Source organism: Phocoena sinus, chromosome 14, assembly GCF_008692025.1.
Source record: "Phocoena sinus isolate mPhoSin1 chromosome 14, mPhoSin1.pri, whole genome shotgun sequence".
In the NCBI taxonomy this organism is placed as follows: Eukaryota; Metazoa; Chordata; class Mammalia; order Artiodactyla; family Phocoenidae; genus Phocoena; species Phocoena sinus.
Window position 1 is genome coordinate 4,275,107 of NC_045776.1, and position 18,499 is coordinate 4,293,605.

Consider the following 18,499-nt stretch of genomic DNA (forward strand, 5'->3'; position numbering starts at 1 on the left):
TTCTCTTTTTCTAAATAAGACCAGGCAGGGTATTCTTGTTAGCGGTCAGCTTCCTGCCGTGGAGTAACACCATTCAGGGTCACAGTTGGGGAACGCCTCTCCTCCCACAGAACAGTGGGATGAATGCATTTCACGAGCACCGAGTAAAGCTTCTGCCCCTAACTTGAAACTAAAGTGCACTGACCCTGAGCAGGTAGCTCCAAGGACTCGGTCCCTGGAGGGCACAGGGTGACTGGTACCAGACTGTCTTCCTGGACAAGCCTCCCCGAGGCCTAGCAGCATGAGTGGTGAGGATGGAGATAAGGAGGCTGCAGCTCACAACACTGCTGAGGACACTGTGGAGGTGACTCCAGGGGTGAGGAGGACCCGGGCAGTGAAGGAGAGATCCAGGGGCTGAAAGCATGGCTTCCACTCCAACCCGTTAAGTGCCAGGTGTGACAGGGCCCAACAAACAGCACCCCCGTCCCCCATGCCAGTCCCGGCCTATGAGTCAGGAGGGTCAGCAAAGTAGACAAAACACAGACTTCACGATAAACAAGGGCCCGGTTCCTTCGGGGGAGTTTAGTGTGGCCTCCTCCATCAGCTGGGCCGGGGGACTCTGCTGTTTAAACCAGTCTGATAGGCTCTTCTGCGGCTCGGCAGCACCAGGAGTGGGGACAGGAGAGGACGAGCGAGACGGGCACCGGCGTTCTGAGCCCGGCCCTCAACCCCGCCAGCCCGCACCGCATACCTCACCGCGCACAGGCACGGGGCTGCGCAGAGAAAGGCGCACCAGAGGCTCAGTTTTTATTTTTTATTTAGCAACTCAGATTGAGATCAGACAACCCTCCCAGTAGGTTTAGGTTTTGAGGGATCGTAGTAAAGAGAAGATGTGGAACACCAGTAACAGTTAAGGTCTTGAGAAAAGGACAGAATGTGCCCAAGACAGCAGCGGACAGAAAGGATGGCCCTCGAGGCACAAGGTGCCCGCGACTCAATGCTCCAGGTGTGTGCGACCCTGGCTCCGGGGGCAGAGGTGGGACCAGGAAGCACCAAGGCCTCTCTTCAGCCCAGTAGACATCGACCAGAACTTTCTACAGAAGAACCTGTGCTTTTAGGCCTCGGCTATTTTCTGGAGACACCACTGAGAATTCAGCTGTCACCCAGGGTCGTTTACAAGCCCCCAAGACTGAACATTGATCGCTGCCGGGATAGGTTAACTCCATCCTGAGATGTGGTCTCGTGTCCACTGCCGGATGCCTGGAGAATCTGACGAGAGGGAAAGGAGAGAGACGGGCTTCCGCGTTCCTGAGCGACGGGAAGAGCGCAAGGTGATGGGAGGAGGGCGGTGCTCAGTTCTTCAGCTGGGACACTTCGTACAGGTACGCAGCCAGCATCTTGGTGCCTTCAATGTAGTTGTGCCTGACAGGGAGGAACAGTCACCACGCTGGCTGCTGTCCCGAGGGCCAGGCACACATGCTGCATTCCTCCCGGAAGCGGACGTCCCACCGTCCCGGCGTGCTGGCCCTGAGTGCTGCTTGCCTTGGTTCTCAAGCCCAGTCCGACTGCCCCACCAGGGACCATCCCTGGTCCTGGTCTAACAGAACGCACGGCTCTCACCTGGTACTTAGTGTGAAGGGCCTTACTGGACCACAGCTGCTCCCTGTCTGTCTGGATGCAAAGTCTCCACCTTGTGTCCTAACACCCAGGGCTCCGTGCTCTCCCCCTGCCCTCCAAGCAGGGCCTTTCTTTGCCTCAGTCCCTGACTGGCCCACCCCAGTCACCCCAAGACGGCCCCTCTTTTCTGCCCTCACCTGTTGAGCTTCTCATTCTGGGAGTGGGCTCCGTCATCTGCTGACCCCACGGGCAACAGCATGACATTCTTCCCCGTGGCCTCCTGAAATGTCAAAGTCACAGGGATACTGCCGCCTTCCCTGGTCAAGTCCGGCTCAACACCAAAAACTGAGGGAGAATGGAATAAAAGACACCAAGCTTTAGGGCTGCGAGGCCAGGGATCCGCCACAGATCTACTGGCCCGCAACCCCAAGTCCAGATCAGCAGCCCCGCTCTCAAGGTTGGAGATGACACAGCCCAGCCCGCACAGAGACGGAGCCAACACAGCCACACGCCCACGATCCACCAGCGCCCATCAGCCCCCAGAGGACGTCTGACCTGTCTTCAGGGCTCTTCTCCCAGCCAAGTAATGAGGGTGGTTGAAGTCGGATACCCAGGGCTTCCCACCGTGGCCCAGGTACACCTTGAACTTGTTGGGGCTGTGCAGTTCAGCAAACTTCTTGGTCAAGTAGCTCGTAACCTGAAGCACAGGCAGGAGAGGCAGTGTCTCACAAGCCTGGCCTCTGATCTAGTGCTGGGGACCTACTCCACAGCAGTCTCTGGGGGTGAGTCCACAGTCATCTACAACGGGTCTATAAGGGGTCTACAGTGAGTCTCATTTGCTGCTGCTCAACACTGATCTGCATAACTGACGATAGCAGAAAAAGGGATTTTATCATGAAACAAACTTCAGTTATTTAAGGTGAAAGGTAATGCGTTAATTTCAAGCAATTCACCCTTTACGTAGATACTCCCACATGATGTTAATATTTAAATCCCGTATGATGATAACACTTAAATCAAGTTTAAAGAAAACGCCCCTTGACTTGCTTTACAAAAATGATTACGTCTAAAGCAAAAACAGAGCCAGGTGCTGACCCAGGGTCACCTCATGATGAGAAGATCTCAGTCCTAGGCTTGGAGAGTGGCCCTCAGTTTCCCCTCCCAACAGGGAAGGTCTTGACTCCGTCTCTCCATGAAACCTTCCCAGATGAGGACGAGGGACTGCTCCCCCGCAAGCCTGGCTGACTTTCAGATACCAGACGCTGCCCCACTCTGGATTCTCCCCCTCCGGACTCTTCCCCCTCTGCCGCTCACCAGGGACCAAAGGCCCGTGGACTCCCACCAGAACACATGCAGCCCAAAGTCAGCAACTGCCTTGAGCCTCTGGCTGAGGTCAGAGGTGAGATTTTAGCACGCCTCAGCAGTGACAGAGGCCACTCGCACAGGATGCCCTTTCATACAGCCTTTACCTCTGATTAGCTCTGAACTGCTTATCCCAGCAATCGCTGAGCTGGCGAGAGCCAAGGACAGGGCTGCGCGGGCGGAGGCGCGCTCTCCTGCTGCCCAGAGCCCCGGCGGCAGGCGCTGCACGCACAGCACGCCCTCCCCGTGCCCCCGCGCCCCACGTGCCTGCTCGCTGACCACTTCAGGAGTCATGTCTGGCACGAGCCTGATGGAGAACTTGCCAACCACCTTGCGAGGAATCACGGTCTTGGCCCCCGACCCAGAGAAGGCACCTTCGATCCCGTGAAAGGAGAGGGACGGGTACCGCCATCTGTGCATCAGGACGTCTTTCTGCAGAAAAACGACAAAGTGGGTCGGAGACGGCACCGCCTGCTCATGGAGGAGCTCGGCCGGCCTGGGGTCCACACAGCGTCAGGAAGGCAAGAGCGACCCGGCAGCCGCTACAACAGCCCCCCAAGTGGGGGCCCTGCGCGTCCAGGATGGCTGCAAGCGTGTCCTCTCCGCGCCTCCCAGGGAGTCCGCACCACCCGGGTCAACGGAACTGACCACACAGGAGCCACGGTGTTCTGGCCGGCCCCACGCATACGAGGGCTGTTGCAGAGCCAGGGGCACCAGGAGGGGGAGGGAGGCATGACCCCGGCCATCCTAGGTCCTGGGCTTACAGGACACTGAGGGTGGGGCGAGCTCCCCGAGGAGGGCAAGCCAGGCCGTGCACCACGTCCTAGGCCAGTGCCCACGGACAAGCCCAGCAGTTTCTGCTGCGGGGACTGGTACAAGGCAGCCCCCCGTCTCGCGAGCGTCTACTTGACACGGCCCCTCTCGTCCCAGCGGTGGCACGCGACGTATCAGGAGAGGACACGCCGCCGCCCGAGCCCCTGGGCTTCCTCGGCGACTCAGCACGTAACTCAGTAACTCAGAGCCCAGTGACAGCTGGAAGGAGCAGACACGGCCCTTAAGCAGGCACCTCACGCAAAGGCAGACGTTACCGGAAGGCAGCGGGGCAGGAGGAAATACAAATGTGTCCATAGCCTAACCTTCCCCAGACTCGTCCCTCCCCCGGGACTAGTCTCTCTTGGTCACGGCGTCAGGACCTAACCGACTACCGTCCGCGAGGGACCCGTCTCGGCTCTGCCTGTGAAATCCTTACTCCGCTCGGTCCTCTCTGATGTGTCCTGAGCCTGAGGGGTCCCAAGTCCTGCCTCCCCGTGCCCCCAGCGCCCCCTGCAGCCTCACGGCCCCCCAGCCCCAGCGCCTCAGCTCCTCCGCTGCCACACCCCCTGCCTACAGTCTGTCCCCAGCGAGGTCGCATCAGCGCGTCCCTCTACTCAACACCAGTCACACCGCCGTCTTCCAGGACAGCACATGAGCTCCTTGGCAGATCAGAGGCCTTTCCGTCAGGCATCTTCACTCCGAACCCCGGGCCTCACTGGCCGCCCACGAGCGGGACAGCTGAGCCTGCTCAGCCCCGCCTGTCTCCTGCAGGCCCCGTGGCACTCCTGTCTAAGGAGGCCTCCCCCCTGCCCCCAGGCGCCAGACCACCCCACCGTGGCTTCCGCACACCCCCTAAGCTTCTCTGCCCGTCTGTCACCTGGAGAGGTGACCCTCAAGGGCCAAGCCCGGTTGTGCCCCTCCTGCCTGCCCAGGGCCTGCCGCTCAATGAAAGCTTAGTTAACCATGCGAACCTCCGTTCACACCTTAGAAACCAGGAACTAAGCTAATTAAGAGAAAAGTCACGACATGATTTTCTCCTGACAGTTAAGTAAACGTTTTGTGCAAATGGTTTCCACCTCAGCACCCAGCTCCATCAGGAACAGCTTAAATCATCTCTGGGCCAGGTGGTAAAGCGACTCCCCGCGCGTGCCAATGAGGAAAAGCCCCCGCCTCTCTGCAGACGTGCCCCAGCTCCGAGCTCTCCAGTCGACATCTGACACGTTAAAGAGCTCCCAGCTCCCAGCCTGGCGCGTGGTGCCTTCCGGCACCTGCACCGTCCGGCTGCTCTCGTGCCCGGGGTGCGCCCGAGTCCGCCCAGCCCTCAGCCTCCTCCCCAGGGCCCCAGGACCGGGGACACTGCCAGCCCGGTGGGGGCAGGCCTCGCGGCGCCCGGGCAGCACCTTGCAGTCATGCAGCAGGGTCTCTGCCCCCACATCCTGGGCGTACTCCTCCAGGTCGAAGTCGATCTTGTCGTAGAGCTCCAGCTCCTCGTCCGTCACGGAGGCCACCGCCTCACTGATGCCGGGGACGAGGATCCTCCCCTTCTGGTCCATCAAGGAGCCTGGAGGAGCGGAGAGGATGGGCACTCGGCGTGCACGCACTTCTTAAGCCGTTTTGTTACCGTAACAACCCAGGGGGGAGAGCAGGGTCACCTTCCGTGTAAGATAAAGGGATGGAGACACGGAAGGTAGGTGAGCCGTCCATGGTCGCGGAGCAGGATACACACAGAGCAAACGGGCTCCCGCAGGCCCGCCCTGAAAACCACTCCTCTGTCCATCATGTCCTGTTTAAGGCACGTCCCACGAGAAACTACCTGCTCCCACGCTGAGGACGGAAAACCGAGTAGGGCAGGGTAGACTCCAGTCCCAGAAAAGTCGACTCCATGCAGGGCAGCTGCCGCCCGCCAGGGAAGGAAACAGGACTGAGCACACAGCGGGCCGAGGCCGTGCGCCGGGGGGACACCGGGCAAGGCAGCCGTGGCCTCGCTCTCAAAAGGGCTGAGTGCACAGGAGACCGCTGCGGCCAGTCACAGTGTCAACTAGACTGAGGCAGACGCCCTGCAGGGACGTAAGACACAACGGCGTCCAGAGGAAGGACGGCCGTGATGCCAGGTGACAGGGCAGGTGGGGTGCCCGAGTCGGGCCACGGAGACGACGTGGGGGAGAGGGGAGGCAGAAATGAAGCATGGGGGTCTTTTAAAGGGAACAATCAGTCGGGGGCGGGGGAGGGAGGGACAGAAGGCATGAAGCAGCCTGGAAGCAGTGCCCGCACCAACCTCCTGCCCAACCGCCACGCAGTGACGGAGCCCACGCTCACCCATCAGCATGATGAGGTCGGTCATGGCCTCGTGCACCGAGCCGCCGTACACGCCGGAGTGCAGGTCCCTGTTGCTGCATTCCACCTGCGGACACACGGCCACCCTGCTTGGCTGCTCACGGGAGCCCGTTCTTACCACGCGACAGTAAAGTGAGCAAAGAACATTCACACGACCATTTTCGAAATCAAAATCTGCTCCCTCAACAAGCAAAGCAAGGTGCTTCCTAAATGCCAGAACTCTGGAAACGCCAACCACAGGAGAAAGCGTGGGCACCCAGAGCCCTCCCAGCTGCTCCCTGCATGACTCGGCACAGACCTCGATGAAGAAGTAGCAGATGCCCCGGAGCCCGTAGGTGATGCAGGGCTTGTTCTTCCCCAGCCAGTAGTTGTCGGAGATGCAGACGTAGTCCACATCCTTAAAGAACACGTCCTTCTGGGCAAAGATCAGCGCATCCAGGCCTTCGGAGCCAGACTCCTCCATGCCCTCCAGACAGAAGCGGACGTTGACGGGGACTTCCTGGGCAGGAGACCGGCGAAGGAAGGCACTCAGCACACACGGACTTAGAAGCAACAGCCAGGAAGCCACCCAATGTTGTGAAGTCACGAATTTCAAATAACCGACTTCCTCCAGACCCACCACTGCGCAGGCTGTGTGTGGCCCACACAGACCCTCAGTACCCAGGCACTGGGCCACCAGGGGACAAGCGTGGCTTCGGCCGGTCACCCTTAGAAGGACTCCTTCCAAGGAGCTCCCAGCCCGACCACATGTGCCACTCGTCGGGGTCTCTGCGCTCACCCAGCGCGAATCTGCGTCTCCAGCAAAGCTGAGCCGCTCCCTCTAAAACAAAGGCCGCGACACAGACAGCCAGAGCCTTCATCTGCGTGGCCACCAGCAGCGCACGCAAGAACGAGAGAGCGCTTCCCCCAGTTCAGAAGGCGCTCCACGCACTGCAGGCCCTTTTCCTCCAGAGCTGACAGTGACCCTAAGATGCCACCTGGCTCCTGCTCGGTGGCCTTCCAGGTCTCCCCAAGGCTGTGCTGTGAGGCACGTGGCCCTTCCACAGGAGAGAACGTGAAGCCACACCTGAGCGAGGCGATGCCAAAGTCCACGGAAGGCTGGGCCTGTACGGACTCACGTCTGCGGGGTCCTAGCTCAGAGCTGCCCCCAGACAGTGCTGCTCACCACACGCACCGCCCCCCGGCCACTCCAGTGGAACAGGGGTGAGGGGAGGTGCGCTGGGCAGCTGTGCCCCGCACACGGCCACCCCTCTGCTTGGCCACGCGCTGATGCCAGGGGCCCTGGAGGAGAGGGGCCTTCCCAGCCCGAGCCCAGCTCCCTCGAACCCTTTTCAGATCCACCACCCCACGTCCCGACAAAAATGCTTGTCTCATCATTCTTATCGCAACACAAGATAAAAGCAAGATGCAGAAACTGCCTATACGTTATGATCACAATTAGGTTAAAAAGAATTCTTGAAGAGATTGGTCAGTAACAAAATATTAAGTCTCTGAGGCCTGGAGTCTAGGCACCTCTTTTTTCTCTCTACTTTTCTGTACTTTACAAACTTTCAACAAGGAGCAGATGTTTCACTTAAGGAAATATATTTTTAAAAATCAAATTTATTTTTAGGAGGATAAAAACCACACAGAGAAAGTAAGGGTTTGTCGGCTAGCACAGGGCCTGGGTCATGCCCTGGCAAGCACCCACTTCCCAGGCGTGGTCAGAGCCCAGAACTCTCACCTGCCTGGGTCCCTGCTGAGTCACCAACAGGGTGACCTTGGGACAACAGTAAAACCAATGCACCTTTAATGTTTCCTCAAACTGGAAAACAACCTATAAACTGGAAGATGACCCAGCTGTGCTGATACAGTTTGGCGGGGGAAGCCTGCTGTCTCCTGGCCCGTGCTCTTTGATCTTTACGGGCTGTTCTGGGAACAGAAAGTCCCACTCTGCACCCCCAGGTGGAGCAGGTGAATCGGGCACTAGATGTGGGCAGCGTACCTGACACGTTTTCTGGAATGCTTCCAGGGCGTTCATCCAGCCGGCCACTGGCCCCTTATCATCAGTAGCTCCTCTCCCGTACAGTTTGCCTGGAACAGCAACCAGCAAGTTGATCAGGTGATGGTCGCAGCGCACAGAAAGGAGCACCTCTCAGTGAACATCTGACGACGTCCCAGCGCGACCCCACGCAGCCGTCCTAAGCCTCTTCCTCGTGTCAGAAGCCCCCTTCCATTCTATCAGAAGCCCCGAGTCCCCACCCAACACGATTGTTAGGATCTTCCAGAGAACTCGCCCAATCTAAGAGCAGCGCGGGAGTGCAGCCAAGGTCCCCGCCACCTCAGGGCACGGGCTGCAAACCCAGCTCTGCGGGACCACGGCCACTTGGCTAGTGTGCTAAAATCCAGCCCACAGCCAGCCAGCAGCAGCGGGTGAGGGAAACCTGGCTGGACGCAGGTGCACCGACCAAGGAGAACCACAGTCTCACCCACACCACAGCCCAGTTTGATGAAGAACAGAACTGACGTTCGTCACGTACCTCTCTAGGTTATCACTGAAGGACAGGATGTTGCCCCTCCCCAGTGTAACTAGTCACCTCCCTTCTGCACAGCCACCTCTGGGACCCCCGTACAAAGGCGGGTGTCTGGGCTAGGCGTCGGCCACCTTGAAGGACACGACGGAAACAAGCCCAGACCCCCTCCTGGACCGGACGCAGCGTAAGGCCCGAGGGAGGCCAGAACCCCGGGCGCCGCGTGCGCAGGGGGCCCCTCCCGGCCTCAGTCTGTCCCGGTCGGTCGGTCCTCTGTTCTCCTCACCCTTAGCCTGTTTTCAACGTTCGGCAGGTCAACCTGACCCGCCCCAAAGCGGGCGTGTGGGGCTTAAAGCCATCACTGCCTTGGGGATTTCTTTTTTAAACTAAATCTGCTTTTCACAAAAGCTAAAGAGCTCTTCTAAGACGCATCCTCATCCCTGTGGCAAACACTGACCAAGCGACCCCAGGGAGCGGGGCTGTACGGGCCGAGGCGGACAGAGGCCGAGAGCGCCCACTCCCGGCCCGACACGCCAGCAGCCGTGTGGGGGCAGCTTCTCCGGGCTACGGGGCGCTCCAGGTTCTTCCATCCTGCGTGTCTGTGTGTCTGTCTGGGGGTGGGCTGTCAGGGAGGGGCTGAGCATTAGGAGACCAGGGCTGGCACAGGAGGAGGTACAATGAGGGGAGAGAAGATGGGGCCCACTGGGTCCCCCAAGAGGCACCAATGTGGGGCAGGGCGGGAGGTGGTGCAGGACCCGCCTCCACAGGCCAGGGGAGGGCCTTGCAAGGGGAAGAGAAGGGGCGGGACAAGGATGACCTCCGGGGGGTCCTGGTGCAGAGGGGAGGGGAGGAGGGCCGTCGCTGGGAGAGAGGACAGGGGACGAGAGGAAGGGCGGGGGCCCAGGCCCTGGACTGAGGACACGTTAGCAAGCGCACCCTGAGGACCGCTGTGCACAGCAATGACGTGACTGCCCCTGAGCTGGGGAAGCTCCAACAGAAACTCAGCGTGTCCCGCAAGAAAGGCTTTACTTAAAGACGGTCTGGACTCGGCCCAAGGGGACGAGGCACAAACGAAGGGGCTGCTCCATGTGGCGAAAGGCTGCATCCAGTGCGGAAACGTGAAGGTTCAGTGACGAAGGCAGGAGGAGCCTTTACCTGGGGCAGGTTGGGGGGCAGCAAGAAGAGGGGCCAGTGCGGGGGGCCGTGAAGAGGTGCACGAGGTGCCCACAGGGCCCAGCCCAGGAGCCCTCAATGGCTTTGCTGAGCCATCACTGCCGTCCTCACCAAGGCAGCAGGCACTGGGGAAAGGCCGATGCTTCCCTAAACCCTGATGGGAGCTGCTAAAATGTGCCACGGAAGCAGCTACGAATCGGATCAGATTTGGATCCCAGGTTTTGGGAGGCTGCACCACCTCAATTCAGATCGGGCTTCCTGGGAAAGTGTCAGCAGGAGAGGGAAGCCCAGCAGGCCCAAGGCTGCAGAGACCTGGTTCCACAAAGAAAGGAAGGCTTTTGGAGGTTTCAAGGATGGATGCACATGCACGAGGCTTCCAGAACCCAAGTTCTAGATCGTGTACAAACAGCCAGCTCTGGAAAGACAACCCAGAGGCCACGGGTGTACCTCCTAAGCAAATGCTACAAGTCCTCTTCCTCGGGGAAGCGTCCCTACCGTCTCGCTCCACCAAGGTGAAGGGCTCGCTGTCCCAGCCGTCCTCCAGGGCTGCCGGCTGCACGTCCAGATGTCCATAAATGCACACCGTTTTCTTCTGCGGGTCGGAACCCAGTGTGCCGAGTAAAATGGGCGGAAGTGGTATCTCCGAGCCATCAGGGAGCTGGGGGAGGAGAGGAGGCCGCGGAGGACAGGCTTTGTTTGAAGAGGGTGGTGTTGACAGCAGATGTTATCAACGTGCCCTGGACAATCTTATGTGTTCTCATCAACTACTTCTATTGCAGAGCTCAAGATCATACTGTTCAACCAAGTCATTAATTAACAAGAATACACTTTCCCACAATCCGGAGCACAGAGACTGGACTACGGCCATCTCATCAGAGCACAGACAGTGAATTACGTTTACCAACTGCAGGTGGCTTGGTCAACTTTTAAGGTTGATTTTCAAAAAAAACTTTTATGTAACAAAACATATTACAAAGGCTGAGTTTGGGATGCAGCTTAGTTCATTATTTTCTGAAATAATGTATAAAAACTACTGTAATCTTAAAGCAGAAGATACACTTTGAAGTTTTTTATGTAAATTACAATCATGCTCAGAAAGGGCCGTAGACCAGGGTATGAGGAACTGCAATTTGCAGTCGGCCACACTGCTTCAAGCCGCAGTAGCTAGGACTCCTTCTGAGCCTTCTCCCAAAGGCCGTAGCCTCCCAGCCCCCTAAGAACAGGGTACAGATATTAATCACAGGATTCCCTCCTCATCTAGGGGAGAAATGCAGGTGTACGAAGGCAAGTCAGTGCCAAGCCCCACATCAAACTCCGGTCCCTTCCAACACTCACATCAGCTGGGCGTCTGCACCTTTCATGGTAAACCACGGCCCACTAAAGGCCCTGCAAAATATCTGGCACCCCATCCTCCTCGCCCTTCCTGCAGTCCAAGAGGACAACCCGAGGTCCTTACAAAGTGCCACCAACGGCAGGGAGGGTGAAAGGAGCACGTCCTGAGTTTCAACTGCAAGAGCGAGGATGAGTCACAGAGGAGCCATCACACACCTGGGTGTCAGGCTAGTCATTAGAAAACGCTCTGAAAACATATGTAACTAAACAGAACACACAAACCTAACTGGTAATGAAACTATGGTAACGACTTACAATTAAGAGGTAAAATGAGCAGCAGCTAAAACCGACAAGCAAATCAGTACAAAGCTGGTGATGGGCCGGTGTAAGTGTCCTTCTCCAAACTCCCAGGGGCACTAAGCACCTCTACGTGTCCGTGCACGCATCAGGGAACGTTCCAGGCCACCAAGTGCTCTCAGGATACAGGATCTGTCTTTCCAGTACACCCGACTCATAAATGCCAACTTAAGTAACTGCTGCTGACCCTGCAGCTGCCCATGCGCAATCCTGGACTCCACCTCGCCACACACGCATGCGAGCTGCCCTGGGGCTGTGTCCTCGCGAGGACGGCCTGTAGCCACCAGGGCAAAGAACCGTGATCGAAACCAAATGCCCTGACCTGGTCACACAAGACACAGAGTGCTGCGGTCCCAGCTGGCCCTTAGCTCGCCTCATAGGAAAGTGATTTTTAAACAACAGACTTTCTCTAAATAAATCTCTGCTCCAGGCAGCTCCTCCGAAACACTTCAGCATTTTCTAAGAAGCCACCTGGGCCCATAGATGTTCATGCCGCAAATTGCAAATCTCTCTCTGGGCTTCCCCACTTACTCAGATGTCACAGGACAAGGCCTGGGCGAGGGACACAGTGATGTGTTTACAGGGAGAACGCGCTGTCCTCTCCCAGCACCTGTCTGGGCACAGGTCTGTGACACAGGGTCCTTGTGTCTCCCTCCTATCCACCCATTCTAACAGCCACCACACGAGTCCAGCTCCCAACCCCTGACCCACTGCACCGGCGCCGGGGGCTCTTCCGTCACTGCTCTGCTCACGAGCCACGACTGTCCCATTTGCTGAGCTCCTCTGTCTGGCGCTTGGGCCCTCAGGGACGGGGCCCGCCACCGCCCGGGGCAGCGCTGGGCTGCAGGCAGGCCGAACGTGACGGCTCCTGCACCGACCCTGGCAGGGAGGCCCCAAGAGCCCCAAATCAGCCCTCCCACCATCACACCGGCCCCTGAGCCTTGCCCAGCAGGGACCAGGCTCCCAACATCATCTCTCTTCCGTGAGCCTGAAGGTACCCCAGCTTCTGCGCGTACAAGTGCTGACAGCCACCCCACACCTGCCCCAAGTCACCACCACCTCCAGAAAAGGGCAACACCACTGCCAGGTGAACTGATGGGCAGAGGGGACCACACGCGCTATGGCTGCGCCCCACGAGGACCTCGGCAGAGCTTCTCTAACAATGATGAAAGCTGCCAACTCCTTCCCTGATAAAAGTAGGCATCATGGAACTCAAATAGTGTGGTAGTCATTTAGTCTTTCGTGGAAGGTCCTTTCTGAAGAACCGCACTGTTACGTCCGTGTTAAACAAAATAGATCCATATATTTTAACAAAAAACTCTTAAAAATTATTTGCCACCTAGATTTTTTTTAATGTATTAGGAATAAAGGAAGAGGAAGCAAGTCAAGTATGCTCCTAACAGAAACTAACTCAAAGAAACTTGGTTTAGCCTCTCATGAGTGGGCAAAGTGCCAGGAAGCTCTAATGTGTCTTAAGTAATCTTCAGTTAACTATTAAGTCTGCGGTCAGAAGAAATCTCACACAAACAACACTGGACTCGGAATCGGAAGGCCCAGCTGTTAACCTCCTTTGCCATGGGCCTTTTATTGGTTCCCAGGGAGACAGAGCCCACCTGGGCCTCTGGGTCCTTCCATTTATGAAAAGAGCTGAGTGTCCATATCTGAAATCCCAGGATATGGTTTCAACGGACACATAAATCATCAGGCAAGAGAACCAAGATAAACCAAACCCAGTTACCACTGCAACACAAAAGAGCGTTGCAAACTTTGAAAATGCATGCCGTGAAACATGTAATTAACACGGGACTGAAATCATCTGAAAGGAAAATAGTGGAATAATGTACAATAAAGTGAGACTGTTCATTCAAGTTAGAATCTGTCAGAATCCTGCATTAAAATGCAACTGAGCCCCAAGTCCCACACATAAAGTAGCCCTTTTCCAGGAATCAAGTCATGAAAAGTGCTGTTTCTACCAACTGGGGACACAGTGGGTGTGAGTGGGAGTCTCCATTAGTTTTGCATCTGATTGGCAGAGAGCAACTTCCTGGTCTGAAGGCTGGCTGACTTCTGGGAAGGAATGTCAGTTCGCCTCAGAATGGCCATTATGTGAACTTCTGCTTAGATAACACTCAACAGTTCTCCTCCCTGGAGAACAGTGATGAGTATCACAAATCTCTCTCTAATCCAGCTCAAGAAATCACACAGTTTAGCATCCAAATCAGGCCTTCTTTGTTTGTTTGAAAGACCAGCAGGTTATCTGAAGCAAAGACATGTAAGAACTAGCCTGGTCCTATCAACTCCTCAGTAAACCTGCTCGCCGTGTCTCTGCAGCGCGGAGAGTGCCGGCCGCCTACCTTCTGGCTCCCAATGTCCACCAGCTCCACGGAGCCCCCCAGCTGCTTGATGTCGGCAGCGGCGACCTCCATCATCCTCCTGATCTCACCTCTCTTCTCCGGCCACGCAGACACGCTCTGGATGGCTACCCATTCCGCAAGTTTCTGTTTGTGGATAATAAGCAGATGGGATTCTGAAAAGGTGCTCCTTGAGGAAGGAAAGTACTCACAAGTGTGCCACTGTCAGGCCCACAGAGGTCACTTGCTACCTGCGGCCACTCCATTTGGAACATGCTGCCCAGACACAGAGGAAGAGCTCCATGGCATCTGCTTTTTGCTTAAGATATAAAGGGACTGCCTGTACTGACACTACACCAAGAACTATACAGCATGACAGGAAAATCGTTAACCACTAAGCGTGACGTGAGTGTAACATGTACAAAGTTCCACAAACACGTTTATATCTGCATCTGACAAAATTACAACTGAAAGATACAGAAAATACCCAATATTTTCAGAGTCCAAGTTGGCTTATTTATCATCCTGACGATGGCCAAGTTCTCTAAAATATAAGTTTTGGAATGAGAACTCTAAAGATTTCACCTGAAATATGTCTACCAAGGGCGATTTTAACGTATGATTCTTTAAGTTAACATCAAGAAACAGATTAGTGCATAACATTACCAAATCATTTAAAACATGCTAAATGTAAAATAGTTCTTTATATCTATCACAAGAATAAACAAAAATCTTCAATTAGCTTTGCCATTTCTAGAAACATGTATTAAGAGTTTCTGTCAAAAGCCAACTTATATACTGTAATGAGAAAGCAGAGGAAAAGACCTCTAGACAATACACATTTTTCAGTTACTTTTTATTTTTTTTTTTTAGTTACTTTTTTTTGTGGTTAGAACACTTAAGATCTACTCAAGTACACGATACAGTATTGCTGACTATAATCACCATGCAGTACACTGGATCCCCGGAACTTACCCATCTTGTAACGGAGATTTGTACCCTTTGGCCAACACCTCCCCAGTTCCCCACCCCCTGACAACCACCGTTCGACTCTCCACTTCCCTGAGCGCAACTTTTTCAGATTCCACATGTCAGATCACACTAGCGTTGGTCTTTCTCCATCTAGACAGTATTTTTAACACTTGATTAGAACAGCATAATTCATGTTAGCTTCTTGAAAAGTTTCTCTGGGTGCCATGGAATTAAACTGAACTTGAACGCTCACTAGAATAAACATTCCCTTACCTTAACGTAGCGATCCTGATTCTCATCAACGTACTTAAACAGGGCAGTGAGGGCCGACATCTCTCAACCAGACCGCAGACCTTGGAGATTCTTGGAAGGAAGAAGAATCTGTCAGTGCTGCCTCGAGACAGGGTCCAACTGATCAACAGGCCTGGAGGCACTTGTGAAGGATCATAAACTGTACTCCACCCCCCGACCAGCACTGGATGCAGTCGTCACGAGGACTCCAGCAAGTGACCTCGGCAGATACAGTGGTTCTGGAAAGCAGTCAGAGGCTCAGGCTGATCTCCATTCTTTTTTCAGAAGGAAAAGGTACACAGAATTGTGTGTCCAAATGGAAGGTAATCAAAGGAAGGGCCTGAGTTGAAGACAATCTGATATAAATTAAAAGCAGGTACTCCCCAGGAGCACTGACATACCGGCATTTTAAAACGTCCCTTAAAATTTAATTTTACTCTCTTAAAGCCCACAACTTCCCCTTACTATTACCACAGAGGAAATAACCACTCCAAGGCTCCCAGCAAAAATGTCACATCTTGTCTCTCTGCCACAAACCAACAACACAGCAAACAAAGCCCGAGGAGAGGATCGTAATTCAGCTTAAGGAAACTGACAACCTGGGCCCAGAAACAGCCAAGACAACGTACGAAACTCCACTAGGGCCCGATTAAGATTAAAGAAACTTCCAGCCTCCCAGGTGCATTTTCTAACATCCAGTTTCTGCTCTGTGCGACCCAACACGTCCTGCTCCACCTTACAAATACAGGGGAAAAGAAATCATGTGACCCATCATCTGTTTTGTTTGTTTGGCCGTGTCTCAAGGCATGCAGGATCCTATTGATAGTTCCTCAACTAGGGACTGAACCCGTGCCCACTGCAGTGGGAGCTCGGAGTCCCAACCACTGGACCGCCAGGGAAGTCCTGACTCATCTTCTTTAAAACCTGGAATCAATATGAAGCACAGAAAATCCTGGAATTGGCACCTTCAAAATTGGTTCTCCCCCCTTCCTCCAACTGACAACTCAGGTTCCGTCACGTGGCAAGACTCAAACCTCAGCAGTGACAGGAAGAAAGTGCTCAGGGACAGGGAGCAAACTCAGCACCACAGTGACAGGAAGTATTTCAGAACTGCAGCTGCAGAGTCACAAGACCCGACTACATCTCTGTAGTTACGGAGCAGGACGCCAGAAAAGCGCCTGCGTGTGGACACGCTGGAGTTAAAGAGCATCTTTTTCTTGGTGTAGGATTCTGAAGTGACTTCTAAAGACAGGAGAGGCTTTATCCACTGAGACATGAAGCCTGGCAACAGATCGAGGAAGTGCAGTGTGAGTTCAGTAAGGTCAGTCCTCTTCCCACACCCATAAAAGAGCATACAAACCTTCCAACCAGCTCAGAGGGTTTCAGCTGAGGCTCTTACCTCAAAGACAGGGATCCCTGAATGCAGAGGCGCAGCATACAAGTCAAAGTTTTCAATCACAAAAGAAACCCTATTTAGCAGGACAATATGCTACATCAGGTACTTTTCATTTGAGTTTCTGGTCGTTAAATGCCACAAATCCCACACTCACTGTGATATATTCTCATTAATATTATGTTCTTTGAGGCCCAATTAACCAATGGCCTTCCAGCAAAAGTCAAAGATTCAACTATCTAAGCTGCACCTTTTATCAAAGGAGAGTAAACAGAGACCGAGACCGACTGTTCAGCTCTGCAGGCCACCTCACCAAGGCTGGAGAAAAAGCACCTGCTCCTCTGAACTGCTAAACCAGTCAGAGAGGTCAGGCCAGGTCCATTTCTCCTTCCCACTCACAGTTCTGGTTATTCCTGTTTCACCACCACTTCTTTTTTTTTTTTCTTGCAGTACGCCGGCCTCTCACCGCTGTGGCCTCTCCCGTTGCGGAGCACAGGCTCCGGACGCGCAGGCTCAGCGGCCATGGCTCACCGGCCCAGACGCTCCGCGGCATGTGGGATCCTCCCGGACCGGGGCACGAACCCGTGTCCCCTGCATCGGCAGGCGGACTCTCAACCACTGCGTCACCAGGGAAGCCCACCACCACTTCTTTTATATGCCCTGGTGAACTCCATTTATTAGGGTGAAAGCACTGAGCTGGAGTGAGCAAAAGCAAATATTTACCTTCTCGAAAGAAATGCCAGCCTCACTCTCCTCTTGGAATCTAAGGCTCTGGGGAGTATCATAACTTCAACAGTGAAACTAGTGTGAGAGGAAGAAGTGATACGGTAGCACCTGGAACCACCCAGCAATGCCTACGGGTGATTCTCCCAGTTCTGAGTGTCCCCATCCTGTCCCGCACTGATTCAAGGCACATGGTACCCTACACAAACGCCTGAATCATGGCTTCAAATCTGTGTAAAACCACTGAAACAGCTGTGGAGACGTCTGGTTTGTCCAATCTAGACCTTCAATCCAAACGTACAGTTCTACAGAATTACTTCTCGCCACCCCTCCCTGCAAACTCCAGGGACGACAAAGGCATGAATAAAACCTGCACCAGATCACTGAGCCAGCACTAGGATCCCGTGTCGGCGGCGCGGGCGGCTCGCAGGCCCTGCCCGCAAGGCCCAGGGTCTCAAGGACTCGGTGCAGGCCGAACCGGGACCAGGCATCACTCCACTTGACAGGTGAGAAAACGGAGGCTGCCTGAGAGCTGCCAGCTGCAAACTCCCAGCCTTAAATGTGGGCGGGGTCTAGAGACCCCTGACCCCGGGACTCTGACCCACCCGCCCCCCGGGCGCTGGCCGTCCCGCGACACCAAATTCAGGCTTCCGCCAAGGGCTCTGGTGAAAAAGACAGGCTTTAGTTTTCTGCGGGCCTCGCCGAGGGAGGGTCGAAAGACCGGCACGCGCGCGTCCTCCCCGCAGGCCCAGAGCCCGGACCCCCAAGCGGGCCTTTTGACCCGACACCCTCTTCTCCCGTCAGGCCGGCCACACGCGAAGCGGGCCTGTGTCCTCGGCCCCACAGCCGCGCCCAGCCTCCCCTGCTCCCCCGGAGGCGGCCCGGGGCCCCACGCTCCCGGCCTCCGCCCCGCTGCCGCCGCCCTCAGGGGCCTCCCCGCCTAGCGGTCCGTGACAGCACCTCTCCAGCCCGCCGCTGCCGCCTCGCCTCTTCCGTACCACGTGCCCCGGTGACGCCCACGGCGAGGGCCCGCCCCGCCCACCAATCCCCGCCCTTGTCCGGAGAGCTGGCGTCGCCCCGCCCCCGCCGCCGTGCCGTCCACCAATCGCGGGCCTTTCTGGAGATGGCGTCGCCCCGCCCCCACGGTCGCCCCGCCCCTCCACTGAGAGGTGGGGGGGCGGGGCGGACGGGGGCTGGGGCGGGAGGGGGCGGGCTGAGACCCAGGGAGGCGGGGCTCCGAAGCACCTGCCTGGGCGGCGACATACTTCCGTCCACCGCCTAGTGCTTTCACG

General features: G+C 55.7%; 1 protein-coding gene across 10 annotated transcripts; it reads right to left on the reverse strand.

The window, feature by feature from the left end:
- Nucleotides 1–779: 779 nt before the first annotated feature.
- Nucleotides 780–18,237, reverse strand: CNDP2 (carnosine dipeptidase 2). 10 transcript variants are annotated; one of them, XM_032654521.1, is made up of 14 exons: nucleotides 18,168–18,192; nucleotides 17,208–17,285; nucleotides 16,884–17,075; nucleotides 15,074–15,163; nucleotides 13,832–13,975; nucleotides 10,284–10,446; nucleotides 8,090–8,178; nucleotides 6,404–6,604; nucleotides 6,088–6,172; nucleotides 5,172–5,332; nucleotides 3,226–3,390; nucleotides 2,152–2,293; nucleotides 1,794–1,941; nucleotides 871–1,401 (listed from the first exon to the last, which is right to left on the reverse strand). In XM_032654521.1, exons 4-14 carry the CDS (start codon nucleotides 15,131–15,133, stop codon nucleotides 1,332–1,334), a joined length of 1,428 nt encoding a protein of 475 aa, XP_032510412.1. In that variant the 5' UTR covers nucleotides 15,134–15,163; nucleotides 16,884–17,075; nucleotides 17,208–17,285; nucleotides 18,168–18,192; the 3' UTR covers nucleotides 871–1,331. The 10 variants fall into 10 exon arrangements, with proteins under 10 accessions (XP_032510405.1, XP_032510406.1, XP_032510412.1 ...); XM_032654523.1 differs by lacking the exon at nucleotides 17,208–17,285 and having other exon boundaries at nucleotides 16,951–17,180; nucleotides 18,168–18,199; XM_032654520.1 differs by lacking the exon at nucleotides 17,208–17,285 and having other exon boundaries at nucleotides 16,884–17,180.
- Nucleotides 18,238–18,499: the final 262 nt, after the last annotated feature.

What these genes read in the sequence shown, in the direction of transcription:
- CNDP2 (XM_032654514.1), bottom strand. Translation starts at nt 15,133, where the DNA reads ATGTCGGCCCTCACTGCCCTGTTTAAGTACGTTGATGAGAATCAGGAT. An exon ending in CCCTGCTGCATGACTGCAAG is followed by an intron (nt 3,391 to 5,171) that starts GTGCTGCCCGGG and finishes GTTTTTCTGCAG; the next exon opens with AAAGACGTCCTGATGCACAG. An exon ending in CAGAATGAGAAGCTCAACAG is followed by an intron (nt 1,402 to 1,793) that starts GTGAGGGCAGAA and finishes CCTCCCTGTCAG; the next exon opens with GCACAACTACATTGAAGGCA.